This window comes from Genypterus blacodes, unplaced genomic scaffold (genome assembly GCF_046128005.1).
Source record: "Genypterus blacodes isolate CSIRO-AG114 ecotype Tasmania unplaced genomic scaffold, CSIRO-AGI_Gbla_v1 ptg000003l_1, whole genome shotgun sequence".
Lineage (NCBI taxonomy): Eukaryota > Metazoa > Chordata > Actinopteri > Ophidiiformes > Ophidiidae > Genypterus > Genypterus blacodes.
This window is the reverse complement of record NW_027466817.1, coordinates 5290124-5308285: the sequence shown is the minus strand read 5'-3', so window position 1 is coordinate 5308285 and position 18162 is coordinate 5290124. Positions and strand designations below refer to the sequence as shown.

Sequence of the window (18162 nt, the reverse complement as noted above, 5' to 3'; positions counted from 1 at the left end):
AGAAAGAGAGCCGAGCAAATCTGGGAATTGACTGTTTGTAGGAAATTATGATTTTGTGTTTACTTTCATTTCCTCTGAATAAACAGACAAAATTGATTAAATTGATCATCCAAAGAGCTTAAGCCAAATTGAGAAAGAGTGAAAATTGTCCTTCAACGTCGCTGCTTCAGCTGGGAAAGTGATGATCCATATAATCTTCCATTTGCTTTACAACCATGTACGTATGTCGAGCCCAGATCACGGCCCACTGTCCTTACAGAGAGAGAACCTGTCAACTCAGCAGCAACAGAGAGAGCAGGAAAGATGAGTCAGTGCTTAATTACTACACAACTAGAGGACCCTGTCTCCTCTGAGCTCCCTGTGGCATTATTGGAAACCGCTTCTCAAGATTACCTCAAGTTGTATTTTATGAGACATGAAAATTGCTGAACAAAGCAAAGACCTTCTCGATGGGAGCCAAAGAGGCTCCGTCAGAGCATGAGAGGACATTACTGACGGTCTTTCAATACCCATTAGCCCGGAAAACCTATTAATTATTTCTCATTCACCCAACTGCTTGTGTTTTTTGCTTGGAGGAAAGAAGGAAAAATACAAATGGGAGTGAGACATTGACAGAGCGTGTAAGAAAGGATGTAGATTTCACCTCATGTCAATCATTTCTTCAATGTGAAATGTTTTGGCCAGCAAATCATCGAAAATGTTTAAATCAATATATTAATTGTTTCTCCAAAATCACAATCACTATGTTTACATTCATGCTGCACTCAGATGTTTGTCTGTAGTGCAATGCTTTAAAACAGGATGCCATCCTTTAATATAGACTACATGAGTTAAACTCATCCTATCTATTTACTACTTCATATTTGGAGAGCAATTTGCAGTATACAAATTGGGCACATAAGACTTGTGACAGCGGAGAATGGATAACGTCATCATTAATGATGTCACAGATATGAAAACACTGACTCACTCTACTTAGAGAAACATGAATGATGTCACAGCACAAGTCATGTTACAGGAGAGGCTTTTAAGGGATGATGTCATTATTTTATATATTTGTTTTATAGATTTTAACAGTGGTCTTGAAGAAGCCAAACAGCAAGAGAGCTGGTTGCAAAATATGGGTGTTTAATAGATGTATGATTGCTTATTTTGATTATAACTATAAGATAAGATATTGTTTACATCCTGTAATCACTTTACTTCCTTAATCAGTGTACAATCACAGTTTTAACATGCATGTAAACACACTGAGCTTCATCTCTGTCAACCAGATGAAGAGATTCATCAGGTACAATCAATAGAAATATCACAAGTGATACTCTTGTATTAAGTGGTTTGGAAAAAAAGGAACATTAGTGCTCCACTTTTTGGTTTGTCATAATTGGTTTATTGCATAAACCCTCAAATACGACTATCAATAATGCTCCACTGACAGAACAGAACCTGCCCTCCAGCTTTTCAAAGGGTGATTTCAGCAAGACTGTAAAACAAGTTGTCAAAAGCTGTTAATGTGAAATATTAGCTGACTTAAAAACAAATAAGGCTGTGGTAGCAATATCCCCAGCTGCAATCAGTTATGCAGCGAACGCATTTGTCATGCATTTGTCATTGATTGGTGTGTTTCAGTTAAATAGAGGAAAATGCTCAATTGCTCCCTAATAGCCTTGAGGACATGGTAATCAATGCACACTGTGATTTGGTCTTTTAAGAGATCTCCAAAAGCAAAATTAATGGGAAAGAAAGTCGCACGAGGGGGAAAATGTGTCTTTGATTTCTGCGAGTTCGTTCAGGCTGTTTGCTGCTATTATTTATATTATTAAACTCTTTTAGATAGCTGCAAGCACTTAGAAATACCAGCGATTATTCAGTTGTCTTTGGAATTAAGTGGGATTTGTCTGCAGTAGGAAAATGAGTAAGCCAGGGGCGAGAATAAAATGCTTGAGACTATCAATACTAATGATGAAATTCTGTTTAAGTGCTTTTTAAATCAGTCACATTTTCTCCAGTTTTCAGCTATGCTCCAGTTCTAGCAATTTATGCAGAGCACTAGAGAGAACCCTTTTGGCGTTTTGAGTGTTTCCACTTTTGTGTTGGAGTCATTGAAATATTGAAATGCGGAATGTAGAAGGACACGTTTAAGCAAGGGAATCACCCAAAAGTGACAGCTGTTTAATTTGATAAAAAAGCTTCACAAACATGTTTTGATCAACCAAAAGCTTCTTACAGGACCAAATAATGTACAAACTTTACACATACTTTTTCACCTGACACAGCAAGTGTTTGTCCAACAAACTTCAGTGTTAATGAATGCAAATCTTTGTTCTTTAAACCGTAGAGGCATATTATTATCTGTATACTACTAGGATTGAAGAGTGTGTGTGTACAATGAGCACCGTTCCCCCCAATTGCGAGCACCATGTCTTTTGATGGAAAGAACCTTCCAGTGGGTAACTGTGCATTTGACATCATGATCTCCTCCAAAATGTGTTTTTGCAGGAGAATATCTGCCTTTACAACCTTCGTGTAAAGCACACAATTGATTTTTCCTTTCCACTATTTTGAAAAACAGACCATGCCTGTGAGGTATAAGGTAGATGATGTGTGGGCGGCTTTCCTTTCACAGCCTGAGGTGAATTCTCTCATTTAGCCCAGTAAAACACACTTCATCATCCCCAAAAGCTTGTAAAAAAAAATGAAAACCATTTCCAAAACAAGTAAGTACCCAGACACCACATCTCTGCCAAGACTGAACATTATTACCATGACACCCAAAACATTAATTCCTATGCATTTCCCGTTTGTCATCCAATTGTTTGACCATGATACCCTTACAGTTTGTAGAATTTGAAGCCATTCCCTTATTCGACCCAGTCCCGATCCCTCCCATTACAGACTTACCTCGCCATCATTTCTTCAACTATCCATAACTTTTTGTGTTATGTACCAGCAGACGCGCAAACAAACATAAGCAAGAACTTAATCTCCTTAACAAAAACAACCAATTCAGGTGTGAAACAAGAATTATGTTGCAGATTTGTACCCCAACCAGGCACTGGGCTTTGCCTCGATAAAAATTGCTTCAAATGACCACCAGATCCACTGTGGTTCCAAACCAAATATACATTTTTCCATTGAGGTTGAATCCTTTCACAAAAATGTCAAAAAAAAATCTCACAATGATAACAAAAAGGTGGATTCAGCACCCTGATCTGAACCCGCCTGAAAATCAAAAATCACTTGATCATTCTGAAACTGAGCGCTATAGTAAAATAGTAGCAACATCTTTCCTTCTGGACAAAGGAACTGTATATGCTGCACAGTTCATACTACTGTATGTGCACTATAGGTAAACAATGTGTTCTCCTATGTGTGGTATTGAGTCATCACTTACTAATAAACGCTGAGGAAAGTGGGAATGACTGTTGCATCCAGTCCATGCTAGTCAGTTCATGCCAACTAATCGACCTGTGGAACCCCAAATACTTAGTTTGAAAAAGTGACCATTGAACAGCTCTTATCCGTTTGGTCTGGTGAGTCGCACAAATCAGCTAATAAGGCCACCGTAATTATGCTGACAAGGTCGTGTCAAGGATTTTTGCTTCAATTGCTGTTTATGGCCATTGACATATAATAGAGGGGCACAGAGTTACTTTTAAAGGCCCTTGATTTAGTAGCGGCCCTCTGCCCTTGAGCACATTGGCTTTGAATAAAGATGGCACTTGTTAAGTTATTTGTCAGTGGTGCTGCAGTACTCGTGGCCCAAACAAAGCAAGACCTGCTTCAGTTGCCCTGACTAGTGCCAAAAGATCCTATTTAATTCAAGTCAATTACATCAGCACAGCAGTATTCTGGGGGGGGGGCGGTTATGTTTCACTGAGTTCAGTTTTGATGAATAAATATTTAAAAAGCTGCTGAAGAGGTGCTCCCAGGATTTATGTTCCATCTCTTGGAAGAAGTGATGGTAAATGAAACCTGGGTTGTCTCATATCCATAGGCTGCTGATAAGAGGCGACTGTTGTCACCATTGTGATGAAGTGTCTAATCAAATAAGCCTCATTTCCCTTCACCCACCTCAACCTCAGGCATATTCTTTTTACTGTAAAACATTTTGTCAGTGTAGCACAGTCGCTCAGGGGTTGGTGAAGCTGGAGTTGGACTAATCTAATCCAAAGGGCGTCCGGGACGTTTTTTTATGTGATTATGTCCGATACCATTCTTTCCAATTTACATACTTTTGTCCCAAACCGCCTGTGTTGCTGCTCATCTTCGTGCTGACTGGACCGCCAGCGGACCCTGACGAACAGGAAGAGAAGAGCAGCCCTTTAACAAGCCACTGGAGACATTGCACTGAGCTCCCGAGAACCATTAGTGAGAGTTTCCGTTTATTTATCCATATAGTAAATAAGAGTGCAGTGATGCTTTGCTAATTACGGACAAAAGAAAAACAGTCAAGGTAGCTGGGGAGGAAGCAGCCACAGCATACAATCCACTTTCTTTATCCCTATTCATTTATTTCTCTCAATAGTTTTGCATCTGTCTTGCATTCAGGATGGAAGGGGATCCCTGCTCAAGTGCCTTACATTGACGTAAGAGCAGAGTCTGGTAGCACTGACCTGAGCATGTGTAACAAGAGGATCGCACAGTGACCTGAAGGAGGAGGTCAGGACGAATACAAAACGGGGACTCCAGAAGATGTCAAGGCAACGACAGGTGAAAGTAAGAGACCTTTGCTGAGTCCTTACAGGTGGTGAATCAGACACTGGCTGGCCCTAAATGGCTCTCTTGGTTTTCAATCCGTCCAAATGATACGAGGACGCCATTTGTGAAGTGTAACTGACACCCGTAGAGAGCCCTAAGTAAGCCCCAGGGAGGGGTAAGGTTAAGCTGGAAAACAAAACTCTAAAGTGGGTCATGTAATAGGCCTCTCATTTTGTCAGGCCCACTGGAGGAAATCTAATTTATTTAATAGCCTGCTACTTCAATGCAAGGCATTTGGTGTGAGAAAACAGAAGGCTGCAACGATGAAAGCATAGCGGGGAGGAGAGGACAAGCAGTTTCCTCACATTGAGTGGCGAGATGTGATTTCCAAAGTGAAGATCTGTGTCAGCCATCTGGTGATGGAGAATAGCAGGAAACTATGTCAGCGTGTTACTTTCAATAATGCAGGCATGCATGCTGTCTGTAGATAACTGATTCAATTTAATTCAAGGAGACCTTTCAAGGAGAAGGAAACATGACTGAAACTATACTCAGTGGCATGTACAGTGTGGGGTGTTTGGGTGCAAAATTGTCCTTTTCATTTGGCATCAAAAATGTTTTCATCATTGTTTTCATGCTTTCATCCAGTGTCTAACATCAGAGGCTGCTCCCAAACCATACTAATGCAGATTAAAAGACATAACAAGACACAAGACAGATGTATGCCTTTTGTGGCCCTACAGGGCTCCATTATGCATCAGTCCTGCTCTGGCTAGCTGTGACCTCTGACCTCCTTGTAGAGGAGAGAAAGACAAATTCTCCCTTATACTTGATTCACTTATAAGAGTACATACACACTCACAGTTGAGCACGCTGTATATGTATCAATCACTGTATGTTTTCAACAGCCTGTGCATTTGGAGATTTACTGAGCGTTTCATTCTCTTATGGGTTTGGGGTCATGTTCAACTAATCAAGCCTGCCAGCAGAGATAAATCAAATTGAAGCCGGTCCAAATGGTAGAATCAGAATGTGGATTGGCCTTGAGTGAAATGAAAGAGTATTTACCATTCAACAATTCATACGCCCTCTGATTGCTTGCTTTTCCATTATTTCAAGGTCTATGCTGTTGGTAACGAATGATCCACAACTATTCTACCCCACATTAGGGATTCCAAAGGAAAGTCAGGTCCTTCGTGATATATTGTGATAATAATAATAATATCGCAATATAATATAATAATAAAGAGAATGACCCCATGTTAAATTACCCTATGCCAGATTATTCCAAAATGTTTTCTGAAATGTGATAGACAACAGAGGAGCATTTCAACGGGACTGCAGACCTGTAATCTCATCTTTTTTAAATGTATGTCAAACTTATTATTGCAGCCTCTGTGAAACTATAGAGAATGGCAGATTTGTTGACTGTACATTACCTCTCGCTTCTCTATTCACTGTCCTTTACTATTATGAAATGCAAATGTTATATCACCCACTTCACACAAAGATGAATTTGTTATTCTGCACGTTACTACTGGCAGCCTCACCACTACGTCATTCTCATTGCAGCATTAGTCAAATAGTGTTAATTTACACCCCGGCCATTACCACTGATACTTTATTTTACACCCTTTTCATTTCCATAACTGGGAAATAAATTGAATTTGAGATCTTACTGCATTTGCAGGGCGGGAGAGGCACACCCATCACATATTGGATTATGGCTTTCCTGAAAATAGGCTTAGGCCTACATGATGGAATAGGGATGTGAGTGTGAAGCAGGGATATACTGTGTGATGAGGTGTTTTGTCTTCTGGATGAAGTAATCAGGACCCTGATTCCCTTAAATGAGTCTATGAAGGTTTGTGGGAAAAGAAAGTGCAACTACATTCATGCAGCTACTTTTACGTACACGTACAATTTGTCAACCAAAATATCAGGTGAGCTGGAACCTCATCCAGTCAATAGTGCCAAGTTTGAGATATCAACAACAGACAAGTCAATTTATAACATGTTTACTGAAGATTCTTTTTTTTTAAAACAAAACAAAACAAAGCAACACCATGAATCTGAGCCAGTTGGTGTATTACATAGAAACTATTTAATAAATGTAAAGCATTCATTTAACTTAAATAATGTGAAATGTCAAAAACGGTCTTTAGATCTCTCTCAGAATTACAAAATGGTGAAATATTACCCAATAAACAGCGTCAGGAAGTGGGTGTCGACTAGTGTTAACAATATGTTAAATAGCAGCATAAGGGAAAATATTCAGACTGTGGTAATTCTCCTGACACTGTTGGAAGGCTCCTGTGTCAGGGTAACCTGGGCTTGGCTCTGACTGTGCAGAGACAGGTTGCTGGAGGACACAACATCAGGGACCTGTGGTGACATGATCAGATTTTCTTGTTAGACATGATACACCAGATCAATCTTTGAATTAATGTGGACGGACAACATTCACAAGAAACAGCTTTAAAATGATCCTTTCCTAAAGCCATTCCTGGTAACAAGATGATGCATGTTGTTATCCATCAAAGTTCCCCATAAAGCCATCACCAATTGCCTTAAAGGTTCGAAAAGTCATTTTCTTCCACCTACCAATAAAAAAGGTAATATTCACAAAAACAGGACCCATATATCCTTCCCCTTTTCATTATGAGAGACAGGACTCATGATTAATCAATATGTTAGCAGCAATCAATGAGACAATCAATTGGTCATTTACAGGTCAAGCTTAGTAGTCCTTTGAGGTACAATTACCTCATGGGCACTGACAGGTAACATATTTGAAAAGAGAACCATGTTGAGGGTGTGGCATTATTGACACAAAATAGATGCAACATCAGATTTCACCATTTGTCGCTCGGTTCATCAGATCTATAGAGATGCACATGTAAATGACCGAGATATTTGGTCTCTTCAACTTCTTACGTGATCCAGATAATGAGGTCAGATGTTAACGCACTATGCTCAGAATGATGTCTGATCTGCCTGAGCACATCCGTATGTAGTCAAGCCCCTGCTCCCTCTCATTTACAAAGTTAATCCAATAGGAGTTGCCGACTTGCTGTAAACAGAGATATGTGGCTGGACAGCAGACAGAAACAGCCTACGCGATTAAGTTCATAGTCATTTTATAAATGGATAAGACAAAAGAAGAAGGATGGGCTTGAATAGCATAATAGCCTGCCTACGCAGATCCCATGGCAATGCAGACAGCATCTCGATAATGACGACACACGCTGATGCAAAGGTGTAAAAGGGGCTTTCTTGTATCCTCTGAAACCACTTAGAGATGCAATTTAAACATGCATTAATCCATTTTGAGTCACTATAAAGCAGAGGAATTACTAAACAAGCATACTGTCACTTTGGCTTGCAATAGCAGGAGAAACATTAATAATGGTTCTGTTCCATTTAGGCGTGTCATTGAGTGAGAGGTGCAATATGGCAGCCTTGGTGGTTCACTTAAATAGAATGTACCCATTATTAGTGCTATTACTTAGATCTCAGTTGGACATGTCAAATGTCTGCAGTGAGGAAGATATATTGTCACCAACAGTTACAGTTATTTTTAACCCAATGGTGCCGTCTTGATGGGAGGCCAGTGGTGAACAGTGCAGCAGCGTGTTTCCCTCCCACACAGAAGGAGGTGAAAGGAGATCCAGCTGTAGATTGACTGGCTACACAAGTCTCCTCCCTTCTGTCTTTCTGTCTCTCTCTGTGTCTGTGTCTGCTCTCTGTCTCACCTTTTGAATGCTGACAAAATCCGTCTGGCTCTGGGTTTCCGTGATCAGGTCCTTGTGACCTGCATCTGTGAATGCATCATAGTAGAAATACAACAATTTTGCTTAACCTCATGATGTAGTCATTTGTAAATGCTGCGATTATTATATATTACTATTTAGTCTTGTGAGATCAATAGAAACACTATATACATTGTATATTCCTAGTTTATTAGATTAAACTGAAATGTACTTAAAATACAAGCGAACAAGAGAGGAAGATGTAAGTGAGATTTTAAAAATTGGCACTTATATGTTGATGTATAATGGTGAACCCTATGTCACTCTCACCTGTGAGGCCTTCAACTGAGTACGCCAGGTTGACCTTCCCCCCTGTCACCTTAGCAGCTGAGCTCCGCCTGTTCTCTGATTGGTGAAACATTCGAATGCTAGGGGAACAAACCCATGAGAATCACAACCTTTAACTTGAGATATGCTGCACAGCCACTTTGTCAGAGGTAATGGCAATTTTCTTTTCTCACCAAGCTGCAGTATATCAGGAGTTACTGCACAAGTGCTTTGACAGATAAAAAATGAACGTCATCATCCCTTTTCCTTGCACTTTATTAGCCCCAACAAAACTACTTAACTCTCGCACATGTGTTCAATCAAAAAGCTTTAATAAAGGATTTCAGCTGACTAAAAATGCTGACAAATATAATGCAATAATATATCTACTTCTTAAATGAGCTAATGACAATTTGTATTTTCCTTTGGTTGTTATAAAATGTAATGACTATTTATGCATGTAATTTAAAATTCATGACTTCAATTTTCTTTTATAACCAGGAATTGTAAAAGCCAGTCATTGTCTGAAATAGGTTGTATTTATTAAGATTCATGCTGAGTCTTCATATGAAATGGGACTCTGAGCCAATACAGCAGGGCTTTGGTTTCTGGGTCTTTGCCAGATCCTTCCTCAGCCTAATAGTCTCAGATTATACGAAGCCACCAGAGGTTTGTTAGTGTAAGAAGAGAGGAAATGTAAAGGTTTGAGTTTCATAGAAATACCCTCATAAAGCAAAAGGGGCCAAGAAAAAGTAATTTTAAATCTTACCGTTTGGCCTCCTGTAGAGTTGATTCTAAAAAGACGAAAAAAGAGGCATAAAGTTTATAGAACTATTCCAAGCCATCAGCTGCTAACGCTATTATTCTCCCCGCATTGACCACAGTTCCATTATGCTTGCTTCACTGCATCTACAGCAACACAAAAGCGGTAAATGTGCCGCCGTTTATTATATTTGGGTTCTACACTAATATCACAGCCCCTGGTCCGTTTGCAGTTAAACAGGGAAAGCTGCAGCTGTTGGTTAATGAGTCTTGTAACATGGCTTCATAGCTGCCTTTGCAGAAGGTCCTCCTGGCCACAGCGAAAAACATAACAATAATGATGCAGATGGTGCTCATCTCCAGAGAGAAATAAACAGCTCCTTCTAGAGGGAGAGAAATTGCCTTTTGTTGTTTTAAATTCCTGCTGCACTGCTGGTCAAAGCCTTAAGAGTCATAATATTCTATCCTGCTATTTTTCCAATATTTTCAGAGCATACATCACTCCCCTTTCGTGCTGATCACTTACAAAAAGAGCTTAGTGATTTGAATGCACGTTCAATCCACTAGGACGCGGAACATCCTTTTGTGATATTCATTTGAGTTGCTGAAGAATCACAATCACATTATAGCAGGAAGAGTCAGACTGAAGGACGATGATCCAGGATGACTTTACAGGTACAGAATCAGCTGCCAGATGAGAAAGGTCATACTTGCTTTATGCTAATCCCTTAATTCCAAATTACAGCCATGATTGGTGATGGAGGGGATTATTCAGCGTTCTAAATGCGCAACTCTGAGCTCCTTTTTGATATCGCACTCAAACAGGCATCCTCCTTCTCAATGAACTACAGCAGCAATCCCCTCAAACACGGCACTCCTGAAAGGTGATCATAACACCTCATAACAAATATTCTGGTTTGGATTATGAGCTCTAAAAGAGGTGCAGCAAAACGGTCCCACAATTGGAATTAAGTATTGAGGTGTTTGCAGCATTTTGGGAGCAAGCTTATCTCAGACACTTCCAAAATTCTGACTTCCGGAGTTGAAAATCTGCCTGGATAGATCACAGTTGATACTTGGAAGACATATTCATGCAGCTCAAAGAAGTTCAGACTAGATTTGTATTAATAGAACAATACAATCCACAAATTAATTTGTTGTTCACTATGAATGACTCCATAATGAGCAGGACCAACGCAACCCTGAAAGGATAAGCAGCTATAGATAATGGATAGACGGATGGATGGATGGATGGATGGATGGATGGATGGATGGATGGATGGATAATGTTGTTGTTGCTTTATTTTTATCAAAACAAGATATCGCCTCTCCTCCTTCATAGATTACAGTAACAAAATACATAAATAATTATAAGGGGCCGATTTTACCAAGAGACAAAGTACAGGTATCAACACACCCGTCCCCAACTGAAAAGCACCCTCAATAGCCTTAGATAATATAATATGATAAAGACAGTTCAAAAATACCACTTAGAGAATCAGACAGCTAGTGCAGTTAGAGAGAGGAAGAAGAATAAAGGAAGAACAGTTTGTAGCCCACCAGTAATGTCTCATATTTGGTAAATGGTGAGAAAAAGAGTGATATTAGGTCGCCTTGTTATTCACATTCACAGTGGGAGATAGTTGAGGATAAGGTGATCGTTCCTCCTTTCCATGCGTATTTTCCCAATGTGCTCTGGGGATTTAACCTGCTGAACTTGCACTTAGAAGCCTGTTTCTGTAACCTTTGTGCTACTGCTGTTTCCAGGGATGTAACACTTTGTGCTGACAACTAATGTTCCACCGTTGTCAGATATACTGGCTCTTGTGTGCCCTTGCAGGTGGCTGGGAATCAGGCACTCAATGTAACCACCCATCTTCTTCATTTATGCTTTAATCACACTTCAGTACAAGAAAAGAGGAGGCTACAATTTCCATCAGGTAGAATTTAATGAAAAGTAAAGTGCCTACTTGCTTGTCTTTTTTCCTTGTAACAGAGAATAACGCAGATGCAGAGCAGAAGGAGCAGAAGAGCGGAGACGGTGCCCATTACAGCCAATGGGACTGTGCAGGCATCATTACCCTGCAGCATCACCTCTGCAACTGAGGACAGATGGTCACAGCTTTGGATATAATTAATATACAACACAAAAACATACATTTAGGCCAGAATGAACAAATTCCACTCTGCACAGACATATACTGTCCGATTGTGTGTTGTGCATACATGTAAGACGGTGCCTGTTTTATAAACAGTCTCACCTACTGTCAGATGGGCGCGGCTGGTCAGGGGTGTGTGGAGGGCTGAAACAGAGGCCAGGCAGTCCACATGAGAGCTCTCTGCTGCCTGCATGCTCAGGTTGCTGGACACAGTGTAGAGGCTCTGTGCAGACATTTCACTGCTCAGGTTGTAGTCACTCTGGCTCACCTGCACAGCATTTTACAGTGAGAGAGAGAGAGAGAGAGAGAGAGAGAGAGTTATTGTCGCCCTGTTTCTGAGCTGCCGTCATCTGCAGAGCCTATACAAGTGTGATGGTATTTTTCTGTTGTGTTTATCTTATAACAGCATGAGTGGGATTTCAAAAATATGTAATTTCCATCCTTTCAGCAGCAAGTGAATGATGCAATCCAGTTTTGCTGTGAGTGAGCAGAGATTTGGGGCAGCACTTTATTTGTAACACAGCCACTCAGTGCAAACCAAAAAGAACAAAAAGATATTAGACTTGAATTCAGAGGCATTCATGGTGGAATAATATATATGTGATTGTCAAGTTGTCTTTTCTAACTTAAAAGCACAATAATCCACAGCTTCTTCCTTCTATTTATTCATACAGTACATACAGATGCTCTGTTCATGTCAGTGCAGGTGCGAATACCGACCAATACTGGTATGGATAAAGAAAATGATCATTGTGATTGATTTACCTGTTTGCCATTCACCTCCCATTGCAAAGTGGGGCCCGGGTGCCATCCTGTTGCTTGACACTGAAACAGGATCCAGTGCCCCATCCAAGCTGTCTTGTTTCCCCCCAAAATTCTCACGTCACCCTTTTCTGCAATCAGAAGAAGATTGGATTGCGTTTTGTAATTTGTTCTTACAGTATTTATGTGCCTGCATGTCAGTGTGGAAGAGTTTATGGACTTAATTCTTCTTTTAAAGGGATATAGTATCTGTACCGAAAGATGAACATCACCTCTTTAGTTTGCCTGTTCACTAACAAAAGACCGATTTAATACTACCCAGGCACTTGACCGTGGCTAAAAGTCTCAATTGCCTGTGAAGTAATTATCTATTTCCCCCTTCATTTCCATCCCTGCCAGCCAAATAAGCCTGGAGACCCCTGGAGATAGTTAATCTGTGAAGTCTATTGTCTAACAGAAAAAAAAATGTGCAGCGGCAACAGCTAACTGCTATAGACAGTGAGATAATTACAGAAGCTTGGGTGCTTTGTCTAAGCAAATAATATGTCCACATTGATTCAGGGTTATAGTCTTCAGATGTTCCTTTTCCCCTGGCAGACCTTAATGCAATGGCTGACTTGGGGTGATAAACAATGGGAAGGTTTTGATTCACATATCTTATTTCAGAAGCCACAGGCCCTCAGAGAGAACTCCAGCTGCTCTTAGACTATCCCGGTGCCACTGAACAAAATAAAAGTTGGAGAGGAACCAACAACCTCATTGGCACTAACTGATGAAGTGCTCTGCACAATCATGGCTGATTGATACATCTGAACAACATCAGCACTCCTTCTTAAGGCTCCAATCTTAGTCAGGTTTCATAAGGTTTGTTAATCACTGTAGCAATTTAAGCTCCAGCTAATTCCAGTGATTTTTCAACAGAGGCCCTCAGAGGGTAAATTGCTGTGTTGAAAGCAACATTTAATCTGGAAGAAGTGCTCCTCTGCTGTGATGAGCAGAATCTCTCCTCAGGATTAGTGGCAATGCGTGTGCATGTGATGATCTGTGTCATATTTATGTGTGTGGTTTCATGCGTGCGGGGGTGAATTTATTCCTTTGAGTGTGTGTGTGTGGGGGGGGGGGGGGCAGTGTGCATGTACAGCCCAATCACCGAAGGCATGTTCACTCCTCTGTGATTTATATCAAAGTGGCCCCATTTTCTGCAGCTGGAGCCTTCACCACCCATCCTGTTCATACTCAGCAGCTTGTGCAGCCATATTGATTTGTGTGTGTGAAACGTTTGCATGCACGTGTGTTTGTGAGTAAGTAAACAGGGAGAAAGAGCAGTGAGCTCGAGCAGTAGGGTGGTCATATTAAAACCATCCCCATATTGGACAATTAAGGCGAGGATTGAGGATTGTAGCATAGAGAATCAGCCTAGATCAGACTAGATTTGTGGCTTTTTTCCAACAATATCTTTGGGGCTGCAGTACACAAATCACAGGCAGAGTTGCTTACTGTTAACTGGGCATGCCAAGATGCACACTTAATTCAAAGACTGTGTCAGGCCATAGTGGATGCTCTGCATCCATACTGGAGGCCCTGATCCACCTACTACTGTTAATGGGTGCATATGTCAGTGGGGATTTGTGGCACTGGCAGCAATGGAGGCTCTCTCCATAATATATTGGAAGCAATGGGTCATTGGTTTTGTTACCGCTAGCTTTTTGCAGAGGCGTTGTTTCCATGCAAGTTTTTTAGCTGAGCTCTCAATTCAGTGGGGCCTGGCTGCAAATTAGCTGAGCAATACCAAAGTACAGACTAATGCAAATTCACAGCATTAAAGCAGGTGTCCAAGGTGTCATCTGGTTTGGGATTTGCCACTCAAAGTGAGGTGGAGCACTTAGTGATCAATAGTTCCATTATTGTTCACCCAGCAACACACACGTCAGTTATATCTTATGAGCTGTTTATTAAGCAACTGATTAATTAATTTGTGTAGAAATTTAGATATTCTAAAACATTAGTTGTTAATTGAAAGTTGAAATAATGTATTATTCTAACATGCTTATTCATTGTGCTTCCCATTGGTTTTCACTGCAGTTCGTTCCAGCTCAAGATAACATCTCTATTAGTATTGTAGGGAACGAGCAATTCTGCTGCTCCGACTCTCGACTCTCTCACAAATGTAATACACAGTGTTCACACAGCATTGGCCCTTTGGAACGGAGAGGAGAGGAGGGGAGGGGAGGGGAGGGGAGGGGAGGGGAGGGGAGGGGAGGGGAGGGGAGGGGAGAGGAGAGGAGAGGGTATAGCTGCAACCTGTAAATCCTGCCCTGCCGTCTTCTACTTCTACATCTAACCAATCAATTCCCCTCCTCGACACCACCCACACGGCCATTAACAACGTCACTGGGACCATCCAACATGTCTGGGCGAACAGTACTCCAGACACACAGGCCCACGTGATTCTCCACCTCTGTTAGGCACCGTTATGGATCCTTCAGGTTCCTAGTTGCACCGCATTTATACAAAACTGGAAACATGTGCAGCATTCCTCAAGCAAACTGAGACAAAGGCAGTTAATTAACACATGCACCTTGGAAGCTTTATTTTCAGAGCAGAGACAGCCGTGTGTGGGTGGGTGGAATCAAAGCGTTTACACAACTTTTTGTTTTGTCCCTTCATTTGGCTCTCATTTTACCCGTTTGCTTTTTGCATTGTCAAGGTTAAATTCAGTGTGTTTGCACTCTCACACTGCAATTGTTTTCAAGAGACATGCCATCTGCTTGGTTTCCTTTGCTGCTGTGTGCATGTACTTGACTGTGTGTGTGTATGTGTGTGTCTGTGCAAGCAAGTAGCTCTAAAACCCCAGATTCACAAAAGCCATTGGATATTCCAGCCACACTGAATCAGGGTAACACACATACACAGCTTAATATATACATGCACACATACAACACACATTAAACATATAGACCTTGTACAAACAGGCTTGCTGTTTTTCTCTCGAAGTTCTGGAGGTCACAGGTCACTTGTCCCTGGTGGTCCCTCTCTGCGCTCTTTAGGACAAACACCCAGCTGTCCCTTTTCCTGCTGGAGTTTTTCTCCGCAGTCACATTAGGGTTGCTGGAGGGCAGAACGCCGTGCTCCCTGGAAATGGTCAGCACAGAGGCGCTGTTCAGCAGCCACACCATCACTGTCCACTGGGTGTTGGTAGTGCTGCAAGTCAGTCGGGCCTCCTCCCCTCGTAGGACAGTCAAGGTTTCAGGCACCAGCTCAATTTGAGCTCCAAGTGCTGAAGAGCCTGTAGGCATGGACTGAAGATGAGTGACTTTGTACTGAAACTGCTGCTGTAGCACCCACAGCAACAGTGCTAAACTTAAATCAAGCAATGTCACAAAATGACACAGATTACAAGATCAAAAAACCAGTTAGTAAGCAAATTCATTAAAAAGGAAAGACAAAGCAATTCAGATATGCACAGTGAGTGAAAAAAATTACATCAGCAGGTTAATAGGAAATTAACAGAGCAGAGTTTATCTCAAACCAAGGACAGAAAATTAGATTAGAAAGCATTACTAAAAATTTGTAGAAGAAATAAGGCTTTAAACATTCAAACAGTACCAGATGTATACGATTTAAGATAATTATATATTCTGATTTTAAATGTATAAAACCATTAAGATAAGCTACATTGAAGAATGGTTTGTCATGCATTTTGGTGAATTTGTCGAACACAGGATGACTACAATAGAATTACAGTCTATGAGTCACGTGCATACAGTAAGAGATTGTGACAAGGAGGAAAAACATTTGAAAGATCAGGTTTATGTCTTCATAGCAGTGACTGAGTCAGCTTTTTGGAAAAAGATGTGATCTAGAGGAATCGATGTAGGCTACCATCCAAAGCTATATCTTGCAGTGACAGAGGACTGCAGACAGTTTTTCCCAAACTAGCAACGCAGAAAATAGATGGAAACAAGAAAGACAAGCTTGAAAGAGAGGACGGCCAAGAGAGAGAGAGAGAGAGAGAGAGAGAGAGAGAGAGAGAGAGAGAGAGAGAGAGAGATGAATAGACAAAGAAAGCGAATGACAGCTGAACTCCCTAAATCGGTTTCTGAACTGTCCAGCTAGAGATTTGTGATCTGGCTGAGTTGCAACAATGAGGACAAACAGGATTTAGGGACTAAACAGGGACATAAAGGACCACATGGTTTCATCTTTAGCTGCCAGCAACAGGCCACAACATCATTCTGCAATTCCGATCACCAGTAGAATGTGATAAACCTACAGTACTGTGCATGTGATTAGGACTAAAACAGATGTTCAGCCACTACGCACTATAAAACAGATGTTCAGCCATTATACACTATTAAGGCCTACTCTTGGCTTACTTTATAAAAATCACCAAGATGCATGTGTAGCACATCTGTAGCTTTCCAGCATTGAGAGAGAGAAATAGAGAGAAAAGGAGTGAATATTAATGTTAACCATGAAATATGAACTAACAGTACTCAGGGTGATGTATACATTGTTTGTGGTAAACTAACTGCATTCCTTTCTACGGCCAGAGTGTGGAGCCGTAAATTATGCATTCGTTTAGGAAATTAGGTCTGAGAAATATCTAGGCCAGTCCATGGCTCTTTCTTTTCATTGCAATCAGAGAATGGCAGACTAATGAACATAATCTGTGTGTGCTCCTACTGGGAACATGAACCAGTGACTCTGAAGTCCCCTGACCACTGCCTACATCTTGCTGCGAACTAGATGGGTGCTCATTTAGAAGAAAATTAATTATACTGTGCATGTAGATCATTAGACCCTCTAATTAGATGGCTGTGGTTTTAATATCAAGGGTGCTACTATTAAGCACCGCATAGAACAGAAAATGTCTCCATATCCATGACCTCAATCTCAAACCAAACAAGCTGCTGTGTTTATGCAGGACTGAACTCTCACCTTGAATCATACATGAAAGGAGCAGCACTAACGGGACTGAATGGTCCATAGTTCGCAGAAAACAAGTCAATCCATCGTTCAGTGAAGACACCTTAAAGGAAAAGAAGGAAGTGATTCCCTAGACAGCAGCATGATTCATAATTGAACAGTGTGTGTTGGTTTGTAGTGTAGAAATTATTCATGTGAATGTTTGAAACGTCAAATAAATAGAAAGTAATAGTACATCTGGTCATGAGATTTTCTGTTGGTAAATGTACTTTAAGTGAAATAGTGATAAATCATTTGATTCCAATGATTCACATGTTCTTACCTCTGAGCCTTGATTCATCATCATGCATTCATGTCAGCATTAGCAAAGCAAATTCCACTAAATGTGTCAGTTACAAAGGAAAATAACTGTGATCGTCTCAATAAGAGCCTTGTTACATTGCAGCTCTGAAAGCCCAGTGTAAGCTTGGAGTCCAGTAAAGTGTTAGCGTGACTCACCTCAGCTTGGTCTCTCTGTGATCAGCAGCAGGTGTCACACTTAGTTCCACAGTGTTGGCGATGTCGCTACTCACCCGTATCACCCAAAACATCACGTTAAATATTACCAAACTGAGTGGGAACTTTGCCCTGTGCTAAATACACAGTATGACTCACATTGTGAACAATGCTCCTGAAATTCCCCAATTCCCACGGGTCTCACGACTCAGCCCCCCTCCCTCTCTAAAAGAAAGAACACACTGAATGATGGATCAGTTGTTTATGACAGGGTT

The 18162-nt window shown here is 40.9% G+C and overlaps 1 protein-coding gene across 5 annotated transcripts in view; it reads right to left on the bottom strand.

Moving 5' to 3' along the window:
* Positions 1 to 18016, bottom strand: part of LOC142994540 (uncharacterized) — a 54098-nt gene extending 36082 nt beyond the window's left edge. For 2 of the 5 annotated variants that reach the window (XM_076145243.1, XM_076145271.1), the window contains exons 1-9: positions 17715 to 17884; positions 17405 to 17495; positions 15423 to 15749; positions 12467 to 12594; positions 11804 to 11969; positions 11513 to 11644; positions 9550 to 9574; positions 8784 to 8881; positions 8457 to 8521 (exon numbers count right to left, since the gene is read on the bottom strand). In XM_076145243.1, the coding sequence (XP_076001358.1) occupies positions 8457 to 8521; positions 8784 to 8881; positions 9550 to 9574; positions 11513 to 11644; positions 11804 to 11969; positions 12467 to 12594; positions 15423 to 15749; positions 17405 to 17495; positions 17715 to 17738 (1056 nt within the window). In that variant the 5' untranslated portion in view covers positions 17739 to 17884. The other 3 variants (XM_076145261.1, XM_076145252.1, XM_076145280.1) reach the window with 3 other exon arrangements.
* Positions 18017 to 18162: the final 146 nt, after the last annotated feature.